This window comes from Sceloporus occidentalis, unplaced genomic scaffold (assembly GCF_023333645.1).
Source record: "Sceloporus occidentalis isolate IW3139 unplaced genomic scaffold, rSceOcc1.0.p SCAF_2, whole genome shotgun sequence".
In the NCBI taxonomy this organism is placed as follows: Eukaryota; Metazoa; Chordata; class Lepidosauria; order Squamata; family Phrynosomatidae; genus Sceloporus; species Sceloporus occidentalis.
The window spans coordinates 234,906,771-234,929,687 of record NW_028316982.1 but is presented as its reverse complement, the minus strand read 5'-3'; the positions used below and the strand labels follow the sequence as shown (position 1 = coordinate 234,929,687).

Genomic DNA, 22,917 nt, shown 5'->3' with positions numbered 1-22,917 from the left:
ATAAAGCCAAATGTCTCAGACAGGTAAGGCTGTATGTAATATGTGCACCATGCACACATCTCACCACAACTCCAGCTTTGCTCACAGTCCTTCAGCAAAATGCTGAAACATAAGAAGGCAGCACTAAACTACACTTGAAGCAATGAGTTCAAGAATTAAAGGGACGAACACTGAAAAATATGTAAAAAGAGGCTTCTTATTTCAACAATAAAGCCCATGAGGAATGTAGCATCAAGTATGTGTTCCACTGTAACAGGAAGAAAACTGAGTAGCTTACTTCTCTCAGTGGGTTTTCTTTAAGTAACTGCGTTTCAATCTCAAGTATCTGAGCAATGGGTTCTTGAATTACACCATCTGCCTTAGGTGTCTCCTTCTCCCCAGATTCATCACAAAGGCTAGACCTGTCAGAGACAAGAAAAACAGCAGTGAAGTTAGCTTACCCTTCTCGCTCTATTATAATTGACATTTTTGGAATTTCAAAGCTGTAATTTCTGGTCATCCTACTACCAAGTGATTTCACATCTCTTTCTGGATTTCTGAGAAAAGACCAACATTCCAGACTTTGTCAAAGAAAAAGAAAACCAGGCAGTGTTACAGAAAACAGTTAAGCAGAAAACAGAATTGCTTTAACTGTGGCTAATTTTTCCAGCCATCATTTGCCCATTCTCCCATACTAAAATGTAGAGTCTAGGAGGCAGCCAGAAGCCTGAATATCTCTTAAACATTACCTATTCTTACATGTTTCTCAAATGAAGTTCTTTTCTAGATAAGAGTCCTCAGCTGCAAGGAGCATTCTACTCAAGTAAAAACTACTCAAGGAACTGTCCCTTCAGACCTCCCTACCCATTGCAGGCGGGTGAAGGAATGAGGAGGATATGGAGTGAAGGGTCAATGTACCCTCACCCACTTCTTATTCTCACATGTTCAGGCTACTGTGAAGGCTGGAAAGATATCGCTAGTATATACTTCAGCCCCCCCCCCCCCCGCCCCTTTGTAAAAAGGCAGGAAGAGACTGGATCATTTGCCTAAGAGACACTTCAACAATAGATTAGTGGAATGGTTGGGAAACCTATTTCTGCCTCAGGCCTGAATTCAACTCCAGAAATTGAGGAGAGGAGAGACTGCATTCCAGTGGTGGCAAGAGGGTGGAAACCAAAATATTAGCATATTTTGGCTTCTACTGCCTGTATTTAAGGGTTGGGAGAGCCATTGCAACCATTCACAAGGGGGAATAAAAAGCTAGAAAAATACCCGATAATGGGATAATGATGTCTTAGGAACAGTTTATCACACGAAGGAGATCGGGAGTTTATCCTGTGAATATCCTAGAAAAATTGCGTAATTACGTGAAACAATTTCACACAACGTCGCACAAAACCCACCATTAAAGTGGTCACAAAGAAGCATTAACGCACATCTTTTTACTTGCAGGATTTCAGGGACAATGCATTTCTGATATCATTTTATTTGCGCAATTGTGTGTAATAATCATTCTCGCAATTACTTGCCATTTTTGCTTTATTTATAGGATGCTTTAAATGCACTTTACTCTCTCTTTAATGCCAAAATTAGCCCCAGTGTGATAAACCCCTTAGGAAATTGGCTATGACCTGGGGTTCCTCACCCCTAGTTGTTGTTGTCTTAGAGGAAGGCAATGACAAACCTTCCCTGAAGAAATCTTGCCAAGAAAACCTCATAATAACCCCAAGAAAACCCCTTACAGTCTCCATAAGTCAGAAACGATTTATTTGAAGGCACATAACACATACACACACACCTTCAAGCCTTTTCCAACTTATGGCAACTCTAAGCCAAACCTATTATGGGGTCTTCTTGGCAAGATATGTTCAGAGGAGGTTTGCCTTTGCATTCCTCTGAGGCTGAGAGAGTATGACTTCCCCAAAGTCCTCCAGTGAGCTCCTCGCCCCTAGTTTACAGGGATGAAAATCTGCTTTCTCCTACATAACTCTGTGCTGTCCCCCATTTGGGCAGGTGATGATATGATAATGTTCCTTTTGGAGGCAAAGCTTAAAGGACTTCTCATCAGAACAGAGTTCAAAATTATATTTAACACACTTTACCCTTTTGATTAAGTTTAAATGCCTACCTTGCAAAAACAGTTCAGAAATATTTGTTCCTCCACCATAACTATCAAGATAATGTTAATCTTAATTATTTAAGTGATTTATAGCCCACCTTACAAAGTACAACATCTACCATATGAAGCATATAACATGTAACAAATAAAGTATATCAACATTCAAATAAAAGAAATAATTAATAAAACGTGCAGTAAAATTATATCATTTTAGCCAGGCATTCCATCATAAGATTTGTCCTAAGAGAACATTATTAATTTAAAACAATCTGAAATTTTAAAATATATATTTAGTCTACATAGAAGAAAAAAACAGATGGAGATAACAACTCAATGATGATGCGTGCAAGCAAGACTTCTGTAACCAGTCTTAATATCTGGATAAGTTCATAAGGGCACAGAATGTTTTTTGCCCCAAGGTGCTTGAAATAAGTATCATTGCATCCTTGAAATGAAAGAATTATTATTAATTTAAAAAGTTAATGGCAACACATTAAATTGGGCCTAAAAGGGAATAGACAGGCAGTGCAGCTGATGAAGAATAGGCATAAAAATATGGTTGAAACTTTTAACCATTTAACAACTTTAAAGCTATCGCATTGTGAATGAACAGAACCTTCTGAAACATCTTCAACGGAAGTCCCACATAAAGTGCATTATAGTAGTCTAGTCTGGATGTAATCACAGCACAGATAAATGAGCTAACATCTGTCATACCCAGAACAGGGTCATGAGCAGCATCTCTTCCTAATCCAAATAGTCACCCCTCGTCCCCAATGCCACTGGTTCCTGTAAATGCTGGATCTCACGAGCGAATTAGGCCTACACTGCCGATAGACTAATAAATCTTGCTTTTGCAGCACAAGTAAAGTATCTCTATTTCTTTGTTCATGCATCTCTGAATAGAGCACCTAAGGGTGGGACTTGGGAAGTGTCATTTCAAAGGTATACCTCATCAAATTCTTGACCATTCCTGCATGATCACAGTATAAAGAACTAAGGTTCCCTAGAAATTAGAGCAAGGAGTGTCCTCTCCCTCATATTCATCAAATCAAAGATAGTGTCCAGGCTTATCTTAGGTCAAATACAGGCACCAGCCTCATTGGTTTCTGAAAGCTCATCAGGAGTTTTCTCAAAAGAAATCAGTTCAGAATCACAGCTTATCATCGGTTTGAAAGGCTTCATCATCACCACAGTACCAATAATAGATCTGAATATCACTGAAGGCTGTGATTAAGAAACAAACAAACAAAAAAGTCCTATTGCACATTCAGATGAAATTGAACACCTTGCAAGGAGGAAAATAATCTCTGGTTCTTGAAAACAGTGACAACAGGCAGTAGTGCAAAGTCCTTCTGTCATACTATTTGTAGTCTGTCTGGCGTATTGATACATGCAGTTTTAAAGAAATCATATGGAAGAAAAAATAGCTGAAGGAGGCTGAGATATTTCATAATTTTTGATATAATTGATATTCTTTGATATTTGATATAATTGATATTATTATATAGGACTTTACCACTGACTCTCTCTTCCATTCACAGCTGAAGCACTTATAAAAAGCAAAACTGATATGGCCAAAATAGCACAATGTACACTTTTTGAATGAATTAATAAATGAATTTATACCCCCCCCCCTTTTCCCAGGATGGGACTGAAAGCAGCTCAAAATAATTAAAACAAGATTCCTTTAAAATATTATTTTACAAATAATTATTTTAATTTTTTAAAAGAAATTAAATGAAAGTATTATAATTTATTTTAAAAACCCAAGGTTAAAAACAGTTAAAACACATTTTAAACATGATTGCTAATAAATTGCTAATAAAAGATAAAACACAGCACATCACTTCACACATACTATGACCACATAATCTCCAAGGCTGCACAGGACACTTCTTTAACTGCCGTGGCTCAGTACTATGGAATTCTGGGAACTGAAGTTTTGTGAGATATTTAGCCTGTCAATCTCTGCTGCTACAAAAACTATAAATCCCAGGATTCCATAGGATGGACCCATGGCAGTTAAAACGGTGTAAAACTGCACTAATTCTGCAGTGCAGATGTAGTCCAGGTCCTGCCTGAATAAAAAGATCTTAACCTGCTGACAGAAAGAAAGCAGAAAGGGGGTCAAGTGGACCTCTGATGGAAAGCAGTTCTACAGCCTGGGAAAAGCCATTGAGAAGCTTCTCTCTGATGCTCTCACCAAATGTTCTCCTGAAGGTGGTGGGACCAAAGGAAAGCCATCCCCTGTAGATCTTAAAACTCAAACTAGCTTGCATAGACCAATATGCTCTTTCAGATAGTCTGGATCATAATGCTTCAGACAGTCTGGATATCTATAATTTCTACAGTGGCACAGCCACTATAATATATAACAGATCGCAAAAACTGTAGCATGGTTTCCAAGAGATTGGAATTTCCGGTGTCTATGGTATTAGTAAAAACAACAGGACTGCCCAAATCTGATACCATCAACTGGGATACCCAGGGTTGATACAAAGATAGCATTTTTATTATATCCTTTCTCATAGTTGCCTCTAGAAGAGTAATACGAGCTTTTTATGAAACAGTTATATTTTATAGGTATTATATTTTATATTTTATAGGTATAATAAAAATGAATGTTATATCAGTCATCTTGAATAAACAGTCACCCATTATTTTCCATAAATGAGGAAGCTCCTTGGCATTGCCAAGTGGGGGAGTAAAGGATAAATTCTTTGAAAAATTGGAAAGGATGCTATTAGTAACACAGACAGATTTTAGAGTCACCAATAAATGGGATAAACGTTTAAGCTTGCTCATGCTGCTGTACAGTATGGGAGCTCACTACTCTTCTACTAGCTATGCAAGAAATAATTTTGCATCTATGTGTAGCATGTCCACACAAGGCAGTGTGATTGGTTGCTGAAGGAACCATGCCAACTCACTTCAACATAGCTTTTCCCACTAAAATAATGACAATCTAATACATCTCTTACTACCCAATGAATTCTGGCAGTATTATTCACTTCCACTGGCATGGGGCACTGACCTTCATATGGAAACTGACCACACAAGTTAAAAAAAAATTCTACAATATGATTAAAATATACATAGGATCAACAATCATAATGTGTGATATTATGAAATGGTCCCAAAACTAAAAAAAGAAAAAGAAAAAAGGTATGGCCTTTAAAAAGGACATTTAGTATCCCTAAAAATACAGTGGATTTCTAGACTGAGAAAACATCTTCTATTGTATATTTAGCATGAGGCTTCCTAATTCCACGCTGTCAAAAAGCTTCCTCACCTGCAGCAATCTTGAAAACAATGTAAGTGCTCTTAAGTGGCATACAGACCTTTTGATGTGTTGGGTAATGCACACAATAAGCAGCATTTGATCATTACTGATTGTGCAAGGAATGCTGCCATGGGCACAATGCCATTTGAGTACACATTTTTCTATATAAGAAGGTGGTAATCTATAAACTAATGAACAAATAAGAGTGTCTGGAGTGGGTGGGTTACATTTCTTTTTATATCTCAATAGGAAGATCCACAAACCACCATAACCAAAGCCAAAGCCAACTTTTCAGATAATTTTGTAAAATGGGTAAAATGTACTTTTTCAGTGATAATTTACAGTAACGTCCTACCTTGACTGTCCATTTTCCTCAGATGATGAGCAAATGTTTTCCATCTCTTCTGTGTTCAAGCCCAACTCAGAGCCATAGCTCTGCTGCACAAGCTGCCAAAATTCCTGCTTGGTCAGTCTCTGGAAAGCAGAAAGCAAAGAATTAGGTACACTTGGTTAGCATTCATACCAGAGTATTCATCTTTTAAAATCAGGCACTGTTTAAATGGAGCTAACAAATCCTCTTAATACTTTGAAGAGTCCCTGACTGCACATTAGTACTAGAAGTCTATGTTTCACAGTGCTCTGCTGACATTTCTAAGTAAAAGAATGACTCATGAAGTTCACTGTAACCCAAATCTTTAAGTTCTAAGCATGAGCCAATGCTAAACCATCGTTATAGATGATAAATCATTTACATTATCTGTAAGGCTGTACTATGCCAACATTTCCTCCATATAGTTATTGGAATCCAAGAACACTACAGTTTTACCCCCCCCCCATCCATTCTTGAAATTAAAAAAAAAAACAAGCTACTTTAACTGCTGTGAACAGCTGTGACCTCTCAGTTGACATTAGTTGTTCAACAGTGCTACACTCCCTCTTAGCCAGCTGTCTCCAGGTCAAGTAACTTCTCCACTTAGTTGAGAAAGAGGCCCCAGTCAAAGGATAACAGCAAAATAGCATGTGAAAGAATGCAATATGGGTGGGGGATTTCCTTTTTTTAAAAATGGCACCCTGAGATCCACCAACCACAGCCTAATGCAAAAAGCATGTATTATGAATTATAAAACTCTTGAGTGCAAGAATTTGTTCTGACTACCAGAAATGAAGAGAGTCCACAATCTTTATATACAAAAAGCTAGCTTTGGTTATCCAGAGCCTTCTTCATTTTAACAGCATCATCAGTTAAATAATCAGGGGGATTCATTTTGTAGCAGCTACTGTTAAATAGCAATTGTTAAATAATTGGGAATCAGTTACAGGCCACTGTAAATCATCCAGTTAATCTAGATCTATGTTCTGTCCACCTTAGTACAGATCACCAGGCTGATAGCACCTCTGTTAAAAAGATCCCAGATCACATGTTGGCTCACATCACATGACTACCTGCTCAGGAGGAATTTATTGCACATGGATCAACAATGGAAAAGCAGCACAATTGGAGGCACTGGTAGGCTTTGCCCAGCAATGGATGGACTATAGACCAGCTACTAGACACAGACAGCATAGTGAGGTGGCCGCCACAGACAATACTATCGTACCCTAATTCCACTATTCAAGCCTTATGTGATCAAGTTCTGCTAGGCAGAAGAGACTGCAGAAGGTAATCTTATATAATATTGCCAGTTCTCTAAATATATTACCAAGATGGGAAATTGGCTAGAAATATTTTGGACAATCCTCCCTATTGTTAATATTAGGGTTTTTCCTCCTTCCACTGTTTGGAAAGCTGCCGTGCTACTTTTAGTCACCCCCCCCCCCCAGAAAGAACTGACATGCATGCCGTTCAGATGCACCCCATCTTCTAGACAAGAGACAAGGGCACTGAACATTTACCGTGACAAGAATGCAAGGAAGCACTTTTGTTCACATGAAGGATGGAGTTTCCTCTAATCTCAGGGTTGAGAATAAGTATATTCTAGGACCACAATTCCTAGCATCCTCAGACATCATGGCTACTGTGTATTTTGTGCAATGTTCAAAAAGGCCTAATTTCGCCTAATTTCTGCCAATTCATAATTCTAGTTACAGACCTCATACCAAAGAGTGATTCCACAGAATCTTCCCAGTTGCTGACATCATAGTGTTCTGATATGGAGGACCCTTGATTTTGTGAGGGGTTTAGTAATAGTAATAGTAGTAATAAAATTTATTCGGTCATTGACCAGTATAAAAACAAATCACACAAGCAACATATCAATATAACAATAACAAATTAAAATATAAACTGATAGTAGACTGTACATGTACGGTATCAAACAGTTCTTTCTATACGGTAATAAAATGGCCATTTGACAGCTGAGGGCGCAGTTTACAAACAATATAACAGAATTTAGCCACCTTAAGGGATACTGTAGGATCATTGTTGTCCAATAGGAGGCGTAAATAAAAGGAGTCAGGTTTGCCTGGGAATTTACACAGTAGTGGGCTAATCAGTTGATGACGAATGTCTCTATAGAATTGACAATAAAGGAAAACATGCTCATTGGTTTCAACGGTGCCCGAGCCACATGGGCAAAAACGGATTTCAAAAGGTGTTTTTTAAAATCTACCTTCCAACATGGCTGTGGGCAATACATTGAAACGTGCCAGAGTTAGAGCCCTTCTGAACTTCGGGAGAGTAACATGGAACAGATATGGAGCTGGGGAGGGGACCAAAACTTGAGCACTGAACATGACGTATTTTGAAAGGGAAGTTGAGTCCATATATCTTTCTGCCTCTAGGATTTTTTTTTAAATAGTAGATTTGGCTCTATCAGTGTCAAGCTTTAAAATTTCATCTTTATTGAGACCAAGCTCATTTAATTTCTTAAGGAGGGAAATTTCCCAAGAGGATTTAAAGGAATCCAGGAAAATTAAATTGGTCAGACCTCCAGAAGTTTTATGCAATTTTTGCCAATAGGTGAGTATTCTAATCCACAGACTAGATTCTATTTTAATAGTCCCAGCCTCCCTTCTGAGAACAGCGTTCGGAACACAATGGGCGACCTGAAAGATTCTCCTAAGGAACTTAGTTTGCACACGTTCAATTACATTTATGTTACTATATGGTCCCAATTGGGCTCCGTATAGCAATTGAGGGCGAACCTTGGCATTAAACACTTTAATTGCGGCTGGAATGAACTGAGCACCTTTAGTGAAATTTTTTTTTAAAATAGCCGTTATAGTTCTTTGGGCATTAATAATGACAAGTTCTGAATGGGCTGTTCTCCTACCAGAGGTATGAAATACAATCCCAAGATATTTGAAAGTCTTAACCTGCTCTATATGTTGTCTATCAAGTCTCCATTGTCTCAATTTGGGGCGGTAAGCAAAGGTAAGAATCTTAGTCTTGGAGGAGTTAATTGTTAATTTCTCCTCTTTACAAAACAAAGCAAGAGAATTTAGGGCTCTTTTAAGTCCGATGGGAGATAATGAGAGGATAACGACATCATCCGCATAGAGCAATGAGTTTATATGCTTATTAGCCAGCTTTGGAGGATGAAAAGAAAGATTGTTCAAGGCAGAAACAAGGGAATTAATATAAAAATTAAATATAGTGGGGGCTAGGACACATCCTTGCCTTACACCCGTCTTGACAGGAATAGCCTTAGAAACATGACCTTGGAGACTGTATCTGACCTTAATGTTAGAATTCTCATGGATCTTAATAAGAAGCAAGAGGAGTCGTTTATCTATATTAGTGCATAATAGTTTCTCCCACAATCTAGATCTATTAACTGAATCAAAGGCGGACTTAAAATCTATAAATGCCGCATATAATGGTTGACTATAATGGAGGTATTTTTCAACAAGATATTGCAATATCATTGCATGGTCAATAGTGGATCGTCCAGGCCTAAAGTCTGCCTGTTAAGCCAACAAAATATCTTCAGACTCGAGCCAATCTATACACTTATTTAAAAGGTGTTTTGTGTACAATTTACTCACCAAACTCAAGAGACTAATCGGTCGAAAATTAGAGGGATCGGATCTATTGCCTTTTTTATATATCGGGATTATGATGGCCAAGCCCCAGTCTTTTGGAATGGAAGCAGATCTATCAATGGCTGTAAATAATTTAGAGAGGACCGGAACCCACCAATCAAGATTATTTTTAAGTACTTCACCAGTTATAAGGTCTGCACCTGGGGCGCGAGCTGGTTTGAGTTGAGTGATAAGACTCTTTATCTCTGAGTGCGAAACTGGAGGCCAAAGGGGAAGAGAAGAAACTTCTATCATAAGATCAGCTGCTAATGAGTTTGGAGTATTTTCAACAGAATCATAAAGACTGAGAAAGTGACTTTCCCATATGTGGGCTGGGATCTGGGCTGTATAATTGTGTGAGTTCTTATTAAATGAAGGAGCAACCTCTTTCCAAAATAAGGTGGGGTTATTTGCACTAGCTGACATAATTAGTTTGTTCCAAGAGTCTATCATGGCACCCTTTTTCTTTTCTCTGACTAAAAGCTTGTATCTTTTCTTCTGTTCCAAAAGTTCAGATACAGAAAATTGTGTTGGATTTAATTTATGTTGTTTGAAAAGATATTTAAGGTATGCCCATAATTCTTTGCATTCTAAGTCAAACCAATTCTGATGGCGTATTGGTTTATTTCTAGCAGAATTACTTTTGGTAACTGTTAATAGTGGTTGAAGAGAACTAATTAAAGTATTATAATTAGACAGTATTTCAGAGTCCAAGTTAGCATCTGCTATTGTGAAAGAAAGCCGCTTGATTGATTCACTAGAAAGAAACTTAGTGAAGGTATCAGACAGTTGAGGGGACCATTTAACTCGGGTTAAACTGATATCGTTAGTGAAAATTGAGATCTTATCAAGAGGCAGGGTAATATTGTCATAGAATTTTAAGCACAGGAGGGCTGGAAAATGGTCGCTGTCAGGTCTGCTAACAATAGAAAACTTAGAAATGTGGGATATTAAATTTAGAGAGACCCCTACATAATCAAGAACCGATGGTCTGGCACCGACCCAATGGGTAAATTCGGCTGGGTGGTCATCCTTAAAACTACCATTCATGATAATCAGATTTAGTTCATTGAAGGTGCGAGCTAAACAAAGACCCTTGAAATCACAAAACATATCTTTAGATTTACGACACATTGTCGGGGGAATAACTGTAGGGGAAGGTGGTTGGCAATTGTATTTTGTGTACAGAGACACATCATCAGCACCAATTCTAGCATTGAAATCCCCTGCAACAATGAGGTTAGCTGTTGGAGCTTCAAACATCAAATCTTTAACAAAAGAATTAAGCTTGTTCCATACACTTTCTATCTTAGCACGGCCTTGTAGTGGGGGAATATAGATATTAATCAAATATAGTAAGTTGTTTTTAAACTTCAAAAGAACAGCTAGAGCATACTGCTCCAGTACAGAAACCTTAGTTATTTGAACCTTAAGTGCCAAAGATATCAGCACCCCTAAACCACCACATAATCTCCCACTACCTTTGCCAGGAATGGCATTTAAACCCATGAATTTATAACCCTCTATAGATATATCCTGTAGAGGGGTTTACTAGTGGGGAATTGTTGGAAAGCCCTACTCAGTAGATCAATCTTCACTTATAGATCTTAATATTACATTACTGAATAAAAGAAAACACATGAAAATATACAAGCTTCAAACATGGGAACCTAATATTTCTTCAGCAAGCAGTAGATACCTGGAGAACAACTTGTACATCTCCCTCAGCTACCCGCATCTATAAACTCTCACTTTTCTCTCTACCCATATGTCTAAACTAACCATTTTCTCCATTACACAGACCCCACACACTTTCTGCAGTGCACTGGTCCTGAATCTCACCCCAGTAGGTCATCAACCACTGGGAAAATATTTACAGTCATTAAAGGAATATTAAAGGAATATTAAAGAGCCAGCATGGTATAGTGGTTTGAATGATCAACTAAGACTCTGGAGATCAGGATTTTAATCCTTGCTTGGCCATGGAAACCTACTGGCTGACCTTAGGCAAGTTGCACACTCTCAGCCTCAGAGAGAGGAATAGGCACCCCCCCCCCAAAAAAAAAAATCTTGCCAAGAAAATCCCAAGGCCTGTGTCATCATTAGACAGAAATGACTTAAAGGTACACAACAACAACGTTATTTTGTCAAATCCTTAACCCTGACTCTCACCAGATTATAATAATATTCATTCACAGTAATTGTTGTTGCTGTTGTGTGCCTTGTTTCCAACTTATGGCAACCCTAAATTGAACCCTAAGGGGGTTTCTTAGCAAAATTTGTTCAGAGGAGGTTTGTCACTGCATTCCTCTGAGGCTGAGAGAATGTGGTTTGCCCAAAGTCATCCGGTAATTACAGACAGCTGAACAAACAAAACTACAATTAAAACTCCTTTTTGTAACACCATGGGAAAACCCCATGGAGGGTCCTAAATACTTTAAAGGCACCAAATCCTATCTGATCTTAGAAGCTAAGCATGGACATCCCTAGTTAGTAGTTGGATAAGAGACCACCAGCAAATACCAGGTGCTGTAAGCTATATTTCCGAGGAAGCAGCTGGCAAAACCACTGAGTATTCCTTGTCAACACTATGAAATTGATGGGATCAATATATGTCAACAGGCATCCTGAAGGCACATACTATTGACTTACACATCACAAAGGATGAGAATTTGGGTAGAGAATTTGAATAAAGGGGGAGGGGGGACTGCAGAAAAATCTCCCTACTGTCTTCTCCTGCCATGTGAAAAATTCTATAGGAATTATGCAACTTTACACACAAAGATGAGATGATATAGAGAAATGGAGAGACAAAGACATTTTTGGTTGACTGAAAACTAGAATGAATAGATTAATCTACTGTGCAGTGCTTAGAGAAGCTTTTTATAGATGTCTTATAAATACAAATAACAAACAAATGCACATTACAAAGAAAATCTAGTTGCAAGATGTTAAGCTAACAGACATCTCACACCCAAAATTTTTAACCTCGTCTCTCACACGGTACTATTTACCTGCCATGCTCTGCATGAGAAGGGAGCAAAAAGGTACATTTGCAGTAGGAAAAGGTAAGCAACTTCATATTGCCAGTCTGGAAACAGGACACCTCATCAGGTCAAAGTCGGCAGAGTTTACTTCAGGGCTAAAGCAGCCTGTCCTCCTTTTAAACATTTGATAGTATTCAGAACTTCCTGAAGTGCCAATAGGCTCTTTTTCTCAAGCTCACATGCCTTCAAAGCAGTTTCCAAGTGGAATCTAATAAAAATCACTCTACGTATAGAAATATTTTTTTTTGCTAGAAAATCTGATTGTGGAACATCCAAGATACCATTTGGGGGAAAAATATTTAAAGTGAACAGCTTCAGTCTTGAGAGAGAGAAGGAGCTACACTTATGTAACTTCCTAGTAAAGGAACTTTGCACAATGTTGACAAGTAGGCAGGTCTTTTTTTCACAACGAGAAATTGTGCTTTGCTCCTGCTCAGTTTCTGGGCCCCTCCCAATGAGGAAACAGGTACGTACAGTTTGTGGAGACACCAAACCTCAGGTTCCTTTCGAATCTATCACCATACACAACCCCCACCACACAGAACACCTGAGCCACACAGGTAAGCAGAAGTGCTTGAACTGCTTTTTGTGAGAAATTTCTCTTCTGCTCTTTACACACGATTCATTTCAGAATGCCTAATGTGTCCCATGCTGTTTCAGGGGAGTGATTTCAAATCTGCTTAAGCCATTGGTTGCACTCAAAGCCGGTCAAACCACAGCTTTTGCAATGGAAGAGCCAGAACTGCATTCCAGGGCAGAGCTTCCGCATTAGATTTCCCTTCAACCCTCTCACTGATATGAACACACATACCTCGCTACTGCATGCTATAAGAGAGGGGAAAGAACATCTGGAAAAGCAAATGCAAAAACCATGTAAATTTTCAATACATGACCATTGTCAGCACTCACAATGCACCTTTTCTCATATCTGTCTCTCACCTTTCACCCTTCTTCACAATTTATTGCATCATTTTTGCAAAATGCAACCCCTTATGGCTTTAGACACCTGCAAAAATGATGATTGACTATTTAAAGTAATTATACAATTGTATACACATTGCAACTGAATAGTTCTTTGGTAAGCTTTATCTTTTCCTAGCTGTATGTTGTGGTAAAACCAGCATGGGACAGTGGTATGAACTCAACCATAGAAAGCCACTGAATGCCCTTGAGCAAGTCACACACTCTCAGCCTCATAGGGAGGGAGAGGCAAGCCCCCTCTGAACAAATCTTGCCAAGAAAACCCCATGATAGGGTCACCTTAAGTTGGAAATGACTTAAAAGCACACAACAAAAATATCACAGAGAAGTATGATAAGAGTCCCCTTTGGAAATGACTTGAAGGCACACTACAACAAATGTCAGCTGTTCTGAGTCCCATATTGGGAGAAAGGCAGGATGTAAATAAATAGGAGAAGAGCTATGCTGGATTAAAACATAAGCTCATCTTGTCTTTTCCCCTCACTAGCCAATGGAATCAACAAGGAGATGAGGGCAACAGCCTACTCCTGCCATTGTTCATCCACAACTGGTAGTCAAAGGAATGTCGTTCAATCCAGTTGTACCAGCTCACTTCAATTTCTCTTGTCAGAATGCTAAAATCTGTCCAGTAACCAAGGAAGGGAAAGATATTCAACCACCAGCTACATTAAAAGCAAATGTGACAGAAAATAACAAAACGGATACAAACCTGTGCAGAAAAATTATCTGGAAAAGCTAAACAGTAAGATTATGTAGCCAAAAATAATCTAATTTAAACTCTCTCCTCTCCAAGGAGGAAAAACAAAATCATTTTTCAAAATGGCTAGGGAATTTAAAAGGTCTTCACCCTCCAATATTATTTCTTCCATGATGGAATCCAAGGATATTCATTCCACAGCCTAGGAGAGGCTACCAAGAAGGCCTTTTCATATATTCTCATCAAATATGCCCGTGATAGTAGTAAGACTAAAAGCCATCCCTTCCTTAGCATGTTGAAAGTCAACTAGACTTGTATAGAGAGATACAGTCATTTGAATGGATGTCATATTGAGGAGGGAGCAAGCTTATTTTCTGCTGCTCCAGAGAACAGGACCGGGAACAATGGATGCAAGCTACAGGAAAAGAGATTCCACCTCAACATTAGGAGGAACTTCCTGACAGTAAGGGCTGTTCAACAGTGGAACAAACTCCCTCAGAGAGTGGTGGAGTCTCCTTCTTTGGAAGTCCTTAAACAGAGGCTGGATGGCCATCTGTCAAGTATGCTTTGATTGAGAGTTCCTGCACGGCAAGAGAAGCTGAGGCCTGAAGACTCCCATAGACCAGCACCCACAACCCTTCTGCTCTGCTTTGAAAACCTAGCCCCGTCTTCCCCTAATGGTCCTACTCCATTGCCTAATTTTTGCTGTTGTTTTTCTTGTTGTTGTTTTGTAACTAGTACAACTATTTTAAATATGTAATTGTATTGATTGTTCCTTTGCTGTCGGGGGAGAGTTGGGGATTGTCTTATCAATTATTATGCTATGTTATGCTTTGATTATTTGCTATGCTATGTATTTTTAACTTTTTGTGTAACTACCTTAACTGTTATTGTATTTTACTATTATGTAATGGTGAGGGGGGTGTAAGTGGATAGCATAATGCATTATTGTTTGTACTTTGTATTTTTATTCCTGTATTTTATTGTTATTCTTGTTTTGTAATCCACCTTGATTTCTTCGGGAAAAGGCAGAATATAAATAAATAAACTATTATTATTATTATTATTATTATTATTATTATTATTATTATGGCAGGGAGTTGGGCTGGATGGCCCTTCTGGTCTCTTCCAACTCTAGGATTCCGTGATTCTATGAGATACTAGTCTAGACCAAGCTGTATAGCATTTTATAGGTCATGCCCTACATAAATCAGCAATCTGAATTCTAAACAAAAATGAACTGGTAACTGCTAAGCTTTTGCAACACAGGAATTCTGAATTCTTTGTAACCAGCCGCAAACACAATATACCATTTGGGATCCACTGAAGTTTCTCCAAGAAAGGGGGAAACAGGTCCACTTGTTTTAACAGTGCAAATGCATTCAACCATTGAATCCTGGTCATCCAGCTCAAGAATGAATCGAGAACATGCCCAAGCTGCAAACCTGACATTTCAGGGGAATCATAGCCTGATCCAGCACAGTCTGAATCCTTACTCTCTGGTCTCTCTTTCAACTGTCCAGGAACACTTCTGTATTGTCTTTATTAAACCTCAATTTATTCACCATCATCCAGTCCAGTATTGGCAACAGACACTGGTTTAATTCCAAAACAAATGAGAAAAAAACTTAGCCCTGTGGTTCATCACAAGTCAATAGCCAGGATATTGAATAGGAACTCCCCAGCACCACCCTACAAGTTCACTCCTCTTAACAGGACTAGAGCCACTGTAGACCAATGCTAAGTTGCAGTTTCAGAGAGGAAACTGAGGCCCCATACAGACAGGCCAAAATAAAGCTGCTTCAGGTCACTTTGGAGGTATGCTGTTTCAATGATGCATGTGTCCTAAGAGCAAGGAAGCTGTGCCAAAGCTGTGCTCCAGTTCTTAGCACTGGATCGTGGTTTTGGTGCGGCTTCCAGACTCTTAGGATGCATGCATCATTTAAATAGCATACCTCCAAAGTGACTCGAAGCAGCTTTATTTTGGCCTGTCTGTATGGGGCCTGAGAAAGACATCATACTCAATACACTGGCACTTCTGCAATTTTTAAAACTCGCTGAAGGGCAAGCCACATATCCCCATCACATTACTTCCAAATAGGGTTGCCAAGTAAACAACAACCTTGAGATGTCACAGGTGGTGCAGACAAAGATTGGGAGGAATGTCAGAACTACTTCTGGATCTACTGACTGTGGAAATGGGTATGCAGACAATCTGGCCCAAAATTTGGATAAAACCCAGCTAACCAGATAGCATTTTGTTTGCTTGCTTTATTATTTGTTTATCACCCCTCACCCCACCAGGGCTCCAGAGGCAATCTGTTGTATGGCAACCCAGGGTTAGAGAGAGGGGGAACAAAGCATGTTGTAGTGACCAGACAGGCAGCTAAATTGCTACTATTCTATCTAGGGAGACTATCACACGGGAAAATCAGGAAATTAAAAGGGCATTTTCCTAGGAAAGTTGTGCGATCACAGTGAAGATTTTCACACACATCGCAATCTGAGGGGACTTATCCCAGGAAGAACAAGAATGCTCCAGCAACAAACCATTCATGAGGAAATCCTGTCAATGGTTTGTTGCTGAAGCATTCCTGGTTCTTCCTGGGATAAGTCCTCTTAGATCGCAATGTCATCTGAAAATCTTCGCCACAATCACGTGACTTTCCCAGGAAAATGCCTTTTTAATCCTCTGATTTTCCCTGCATGATAGTCTCCTAGGGCTTGCATACCACACTGTCTTACCTGCAGCATACAGGTAGTTCTCCCAGGCCCTAGGCTGCTGGTGGAACTTGTAGAAGTCTTACTGGGGGGAGTCCTTGGGGCTGAGAGTTTCTCCCAGAACCTGTACTGCCAGTGCTTGTCTCTGATATTTGTCTCCAACCAGAGAATCAGAAGGAACACAGCAATTTCATAAAACTTCAGCCCATGCCCAAGATCTGGCAACTCTACTTTCAAGGCACATGATGCACTCACCAAAATGCTTTGCTTGTGGTTTTCCTTCCCTTCCAAAGACCACTTATAATATGAAGGTGTTTTATTTCTTAAACTTTCATAACAGTCATAAAATCATAGAGTTGAAAGAGACCATAAGGGTCATTACTATTAATTTTGCTGAGTTAGGAAGATGAAAAGCTCTTAAGGAACAGAATTTTCTGAGTTAAAACATTTAAAATATGATGGAATATTTACATTTAAAATTAATTTTCATGCTAGCTTCTAAGGAGGAACATTTTTACAAACACCATACACTGAAGTCATAGAAATCATAGAATTGAAGCATTGGAAGACACCTCAAGGGCCATCCAGTCCAACCCTCTGCCATGCAGGAATATACAATCAAAGCAACCCAGAGAGATGGCCATCCAGCCTCTGTTTAAAAACCTCCAGAGAAGGAGACTCCAACACATACCGCATATTCCACTGTTGAACAGCTCTTACTGTCAGGGAGTTCTCCCTAAGGTTTGGGTGGAATCTCTTTTCTTGTCCTTTGAATCCATTGCTCCATGTTCTAGTCCCATGATGGCGAACCTATGGCATGTGATGCAATTTGGCCTGGCACCTGGCAGAGAGAAGGTGGAACAGGTACGTGCACCTGTTCCTCCTCCCCCCCAGACCTTTCCCAGCCTCCAGCTGTCTCTCCGGAGGCAGCTGGAGGCTGAGAAAGGCATGGGGGAAAGAGAAAGAACAGGCATGCACCTCTTCTTCCTCCCCCCAGACCTTTCCCGGCCTCAAGCTGCCTCTCCGGAGACAGCTGGAGCAGGGAAGTAGCCAGGATTTTGGGAAGGGGGAGTGGTCCAGATTAAGCGCCACCACCTTAGGCACTCTGAGAGAGCAGAGTTTCCATACACAGAAACCCACTGGATGACCTTAGACAAGTCACACTTTCTCAGCATCAGATTGACAATGGCCAACTTCCTTGAAACTAATCTTGCCAAGAAAATCTTGCAACGGTTTTACATTAGGTTCATCGTAACTCGGAAGCATCTTGAAGGCACAAAACAACAAAGCTTATCTCCTAGTTTGACAACTACTCATAAACCGTTGAAACACAGATACAGTGGATCCTCCCTATACGCGGATTTGCCATATGCGTATTTGAGCATACGCGCATGGCAAACCCGGAAGTTGTTCCTAATGGCGGCGCGCGTCCCTCTCCTCCCCTCCTCTTTCCCCTCCTTCCTAACCTCCCTCCCTCCCTCCCTCCCACCCACCTACCTACCTACCTAAAACTAACCTACCTTCCCTCCCTCCCTCCCTCCCTCCCTGTGTCGCCGCGCTGCCGCCACCGTGTCCTCGCTGCTGCCGACGACGACGACCAGGGAGGAGGAGGCCAGGCCCCGTTCTCCCTGGTCGCCGCCGCTCAGGAAGAGCCGGCTGCAACCTGGAGGACAAGGGGCCCTTGTCCTCCAGGCTGCAGCCGGCTCTTTAAGAGAGGCGGCGGCCAGGGAGGAGGAGGCCAGGCCCCGTTCTCCCTGGTCGCCGCCGCTGAGGAAGAGCTGGCTGCAGCCTGGAGGACAAGGGGCCCTTGTCCTCCAAGCTGCAGCCGGCTCTTCCTCAGCGGTGGCGACCAGGAGGACAAGGCCAGGCCCCTTTCTCCTGGTCGCCGCCGCCGAAGGAGAGCCGGCTGCGGCCTGGCCTCCTCCTCCCTGGTCGCCACCTCTCTTAAAGAGCCGGCTGCAGCTTGTAGGCTCCTTGGCCTCCAGGCTGCATCCAGGCCACTTACAGCGGCGGTGGCGGCAGCAGCGAGGACGCAGCAGCAGCAGCGTGGGGACCCAGGTAAGGAGGGAGGGAGGGAGGGAGGGAAGGTAGGTTAGTTTTAGGTAGGTAGGTAGGTGGGTGGGTGGGAGGGAGGGAGGTTAGGAAGGAGGGGAAAGAGGAAGGGGACTTTTCTGTCCAATGGCGGCGCACGTGCACGCGCGCCGCCATTGGACAGAATACTGCTTTGAGCATACGCGGATTTTGGTATACGCGGGGGGGTCCAGAACGAGGATCCACTGTAACTACTAACATAATCTGTAAAGTCCCATGGTAAATCAAATCATTCCCAATACAGTGTATGAATGCTAGCAAAATTTCAGAAGTTATTCAAAAAAACAAGTCATGCAGATAACCACATCAGATTTGCACACAAACACATTTATTTGCTGCCAATTTTTCAGTAAGATTTATCCTTACAATGTATTTATATAAGGTGGAAATAGTTGTGAAATATCTGTTCAAATGCCTATGGATACGGAACATAATATTAGGATTGGTAAGGCAACAGTTCTGAAATCCAGAAGTAGAATGCCACAGCAAACTACTAGCAGTGAAAGTTAGAACAAAGCATTAAAACAAATTGGCTGAAGACATTACCCAATTATACAGAACCATACCTTTTCCAACAGTGCATTCTGCCATAGTCGAAATATATGGAGGTAGCTTCTGTCTCTGGCACTGAATGAAGTGAAGAAAAACTGCAGAGCAAAATGATAATCCATCTGTATAGTTCACACATTTATTTCACAAACAGTAGATGAAACTAAAGTCCATTGATTTCACTTATTTCCTCTGATTTTTAAGAGAAGTTTAAAAGTGAGGGAGAGCATGTTACATGATCAATTATTTCTACTATAACCCCATACATATCTTAGGCTGTATCCTGTAACTACCTACCTGACAGTAAACCCCAGTGAATTCAGTTGGACTTCTCAATAGAGTACATGGCTGCTCTGCAAATGGGCTAATAATAATAATAATTAATAATAATTATTGTTTTATTTATATACCACTATTCCAAAGATCATAGCGGTGAACAGCAAGTAAGCTAATTAGCAAGTAAGCTAATTTGCCCCCAACAGTCTGGGTACTCATTTTAGCAACCTCGGAAGGATGCAAGCCTGAGTCGAGCTTGGGCCTTTTTGCTGGTCTTGAACTCACAACCTTGTGGTTTTGAGTGAATGGCTGCAGTACAGGCATTTAACCACTGTGCCACCAGGGCTCTAATGTTAATGCATACAGAGAATCTTGCTTAAATACTAAACTTTTCTCTCCCTGAAATAAGAGTGAGTAAGATCCAAAATATACTGCAGAAATAATCCAGTTTGAGACTGGTTTAACTGTCCTGGCTGATGGTATGGAATTATAGCAGTGCTTCTCAATTATTTTCTGTCATGCCCCCCCTAGGAAGAAGAAAATATTTCGCGCCCCCCGCGCAACTGTAAATAGTATCATTTGTCTATAAAATTGTTATAAGTACACCTCTGCATAACAGAGCCTCGCGCCCCCTTTATGGAGCCTCGCGCCCCCCCTGGGGGGCCCGCCCCACTATTTGAGAAAGGCTGAATTATAGGAACTGTAGCTTTGTGAGACGTTTAGCCTTCTCTTTCAGAGAGCTCTGGTGCCACAATAAACTACAGTTCCAAGGATTCACTAGCACTGAGCCAGGGCAGTTAAAGCAGTCTCAAACTGGATTATTTCTCCAGTGTGTTCTGGACCAAAGAGAACTTATTCTCTGTCACCCTCCCTCCACTGGACATGCTTTTTACAAGCATGTCTGTCTGGCACTAAGCATCTGGACCCTATATCTTTGTAACATGCATCCCCACCTGGGCTTTGAATAGGCATTCCCTAGACAGGTTATAGCAGGTGTGAAAAACTGTTGTTCCCCTGATGTTTTGAAATGGCAGTTCCCGTAATCCTTTACAATTGGGTAAGATGGCTATGATTGATGAGGATTGCAGGTCAAAAATAACTTAGAGACCACAGCTGCCCACTATGTCTTAAGGAGAAGCATCTGTAACTTAGCAGCAGAAGGAACTTGCATGAGGGCCCAAGTAGGGACAGACATGTAGACTTTTCCCCATGTCCAAGTAGGCTTCCCAGATATCAGCAGCTGGTTCCTCTTTTCTGGTCCCCAGGGCAAATAGGAAGAATCTCAGAGTGAGAGCATTACACCTTCTTTAATCTGAATGGCACACTCAGTGCATCTGTGATTTATGCATAGCACTACATCATGCACAGATTGATGCATGTATAATGCATAGCGACATCACCAGGGAGTGCCTCCTGTGACACCACAAATAGTCATCCCTAGTTTTGATACTTTTGACTTGAAATCTCAGGTCCTGCAATAATCCTGGCCTGATGACATCCACGTTTGCTCCATCTCATTGTCAGCCTTCATTTTCAGTGGTGGTGGGGGGAATCTGTATATGTTTTTTGTGTTTCAAATGGACACATTTCCCTCATTAACTAAAACATGTTTCTTCATATTTGTAATGTATGCAGCACAGTTTTAGGGCTGGGATATGTTCCCTTTTCTAAATGTTAGCAGACTTTAGAATTTAAACAATATGTATAGGCCTCAGAAATAGGTGGAAGGAGGAGGAATCTGTGTGTGAATAAGGCAAGAAAGGACAGCAGGCAGGTCCCAAAAGTGCCCTCTAGGAACTTACTCTAAATAATGTAGCCTATTTCTATTAAAGTGAAAGTGGTTCCTTTATCTAAAATCTAACCCACATACTTCTAAGAGAGATTTAGTTCTGTGTCTGCCTGAGATTAGTTATGAACCGTTATGAACGGCACAAGATTAGTGAAATCAGATTATTTATGAACAGAACTGAAAAAAGTTAAATTTTTTGAACAACATTTTTTGAGCAACATTTCTTAGCATCCTCCAGCCAATACAGTCAGTGTAGTGGTGCTAAAAATTAAGTTTTCAAGCTCTACTTCTCAAATTAGAAAACTGCCTGACACAGTTAATTACATTTATGAGAAAGAGCAAACAATAAACTAAAAAGTATTTTAACCTTCTCTCCTTCAGTAGCAATTTGGATGGCATTTGGGATGAGCCGAGCAGTCTTCTCTTTGGTCATGAATGTTATATCCTTCAAGGCAATAGAAATCTGAAGTTCAAACACAGAAAGAAGGAAACAATATAAAAATTCGGACTGAAGATGCAGAAATACGCAAAAGTGAATGTCCTTTATACAAAACAATAGCTTTCAGATTTGCCATTCTCAAGGAAACCTTCCCATATCAACGTCTGCAGCACACACACTGGTGTTGTAAAGTCTTCTGAGGGCTTGTTCAAGGACCTAGAAGATTTGGCAACTTATTTATTTATAATTTATACTCTGTTCCCCCCCCCCCCCCCCATATAGAACCCCTAAAGCAAGGGGACACTTTGGAAGAGAATTACATAATCTGGGTACAGCCATTGAGAAGGTTCTCTCCTGAGTCCTCACCGGACAACCTAGTGATGGTGGTGAGACAAAGAGAAAGCCCTCCCCTGAAGATCTTAAAACTCACAAAGGCTTGCATAGGGAGATGGATCTTTTTGCCCTACAGCCCCCATTCAGTGGGCTGGATAAGTGCAATCTGGAATCTTGTCCTTTGTGACAGACTCAAACAAACAAAAACAAAAAACAGCAGCATTTTCTAGCTTCTGTGTTCTTCATTAAAACTGCATATGAAGCTATGGAATTCTGTTCCAAAATGTCCGCTCACTTTCATTTTGCCAGCAGGCAAAGACTTTCTTATTTAAACAGGCCTTCACCTTTTATAACTGGTTGGGGTAGCACAATGGGCGTGCTTGTTCTTAATGTTGTGAGAGGTGTGTTTTTAATGGTTCTAAATGAATATTTCTAAGTAGAATGTTATTTAATGCTTTTTTAAAAATTATATCAAAGAGTGTTTTAATGTGTAAGACACTTTGGGTTCCATGGGGGGGGGGGGGGGACAAGGTATAAATAAATAAATAAGTTGCCAACAGCACAGGTCCTACAATATGCCAACTCTC

The 22,917-nt window shown here is 40.5% G+C and overlaps 1 protein-coding gene across 1 annotated transcript in view; it reads right to left on the bottom strand.

Moving 5' to 3' along the window:
• Positions 1–22,649, bottom strand: part of GRAMD1C (GRAM domain containing 1C) — a 42,843-nt gene extending 20,194 nt beyond the window's left edge. The window contains exons 1-5 of the mRNA XM_089508183.1: positions 22,428–22,649; positions 21,926–22,021; positions 19,511–19,591; positions 5,740–5,858; positions 278–401 (exon numbers count right to left, since the gene is read on the bottom strand). Of these exons, the coding sequence (XP_089364309.1) occupies positions 278–401; positions 5,740–5,858; positions 19,511–19,591; positions 21,926–22,021; positions 22,428–22,439 (432 nt within the window). The 5' untranslated portion in view covers positions 22,440–22,649. The remainder of the gene's footprint in view (positions 1–277; positions 402–5,739; positions 5,859–19,510; positions 19,592–21,925; positions 22,022–22,427) is intronic.
• Between the last annotated feature and the right edge of the window lie 268 nt (positions 22,650–22,917).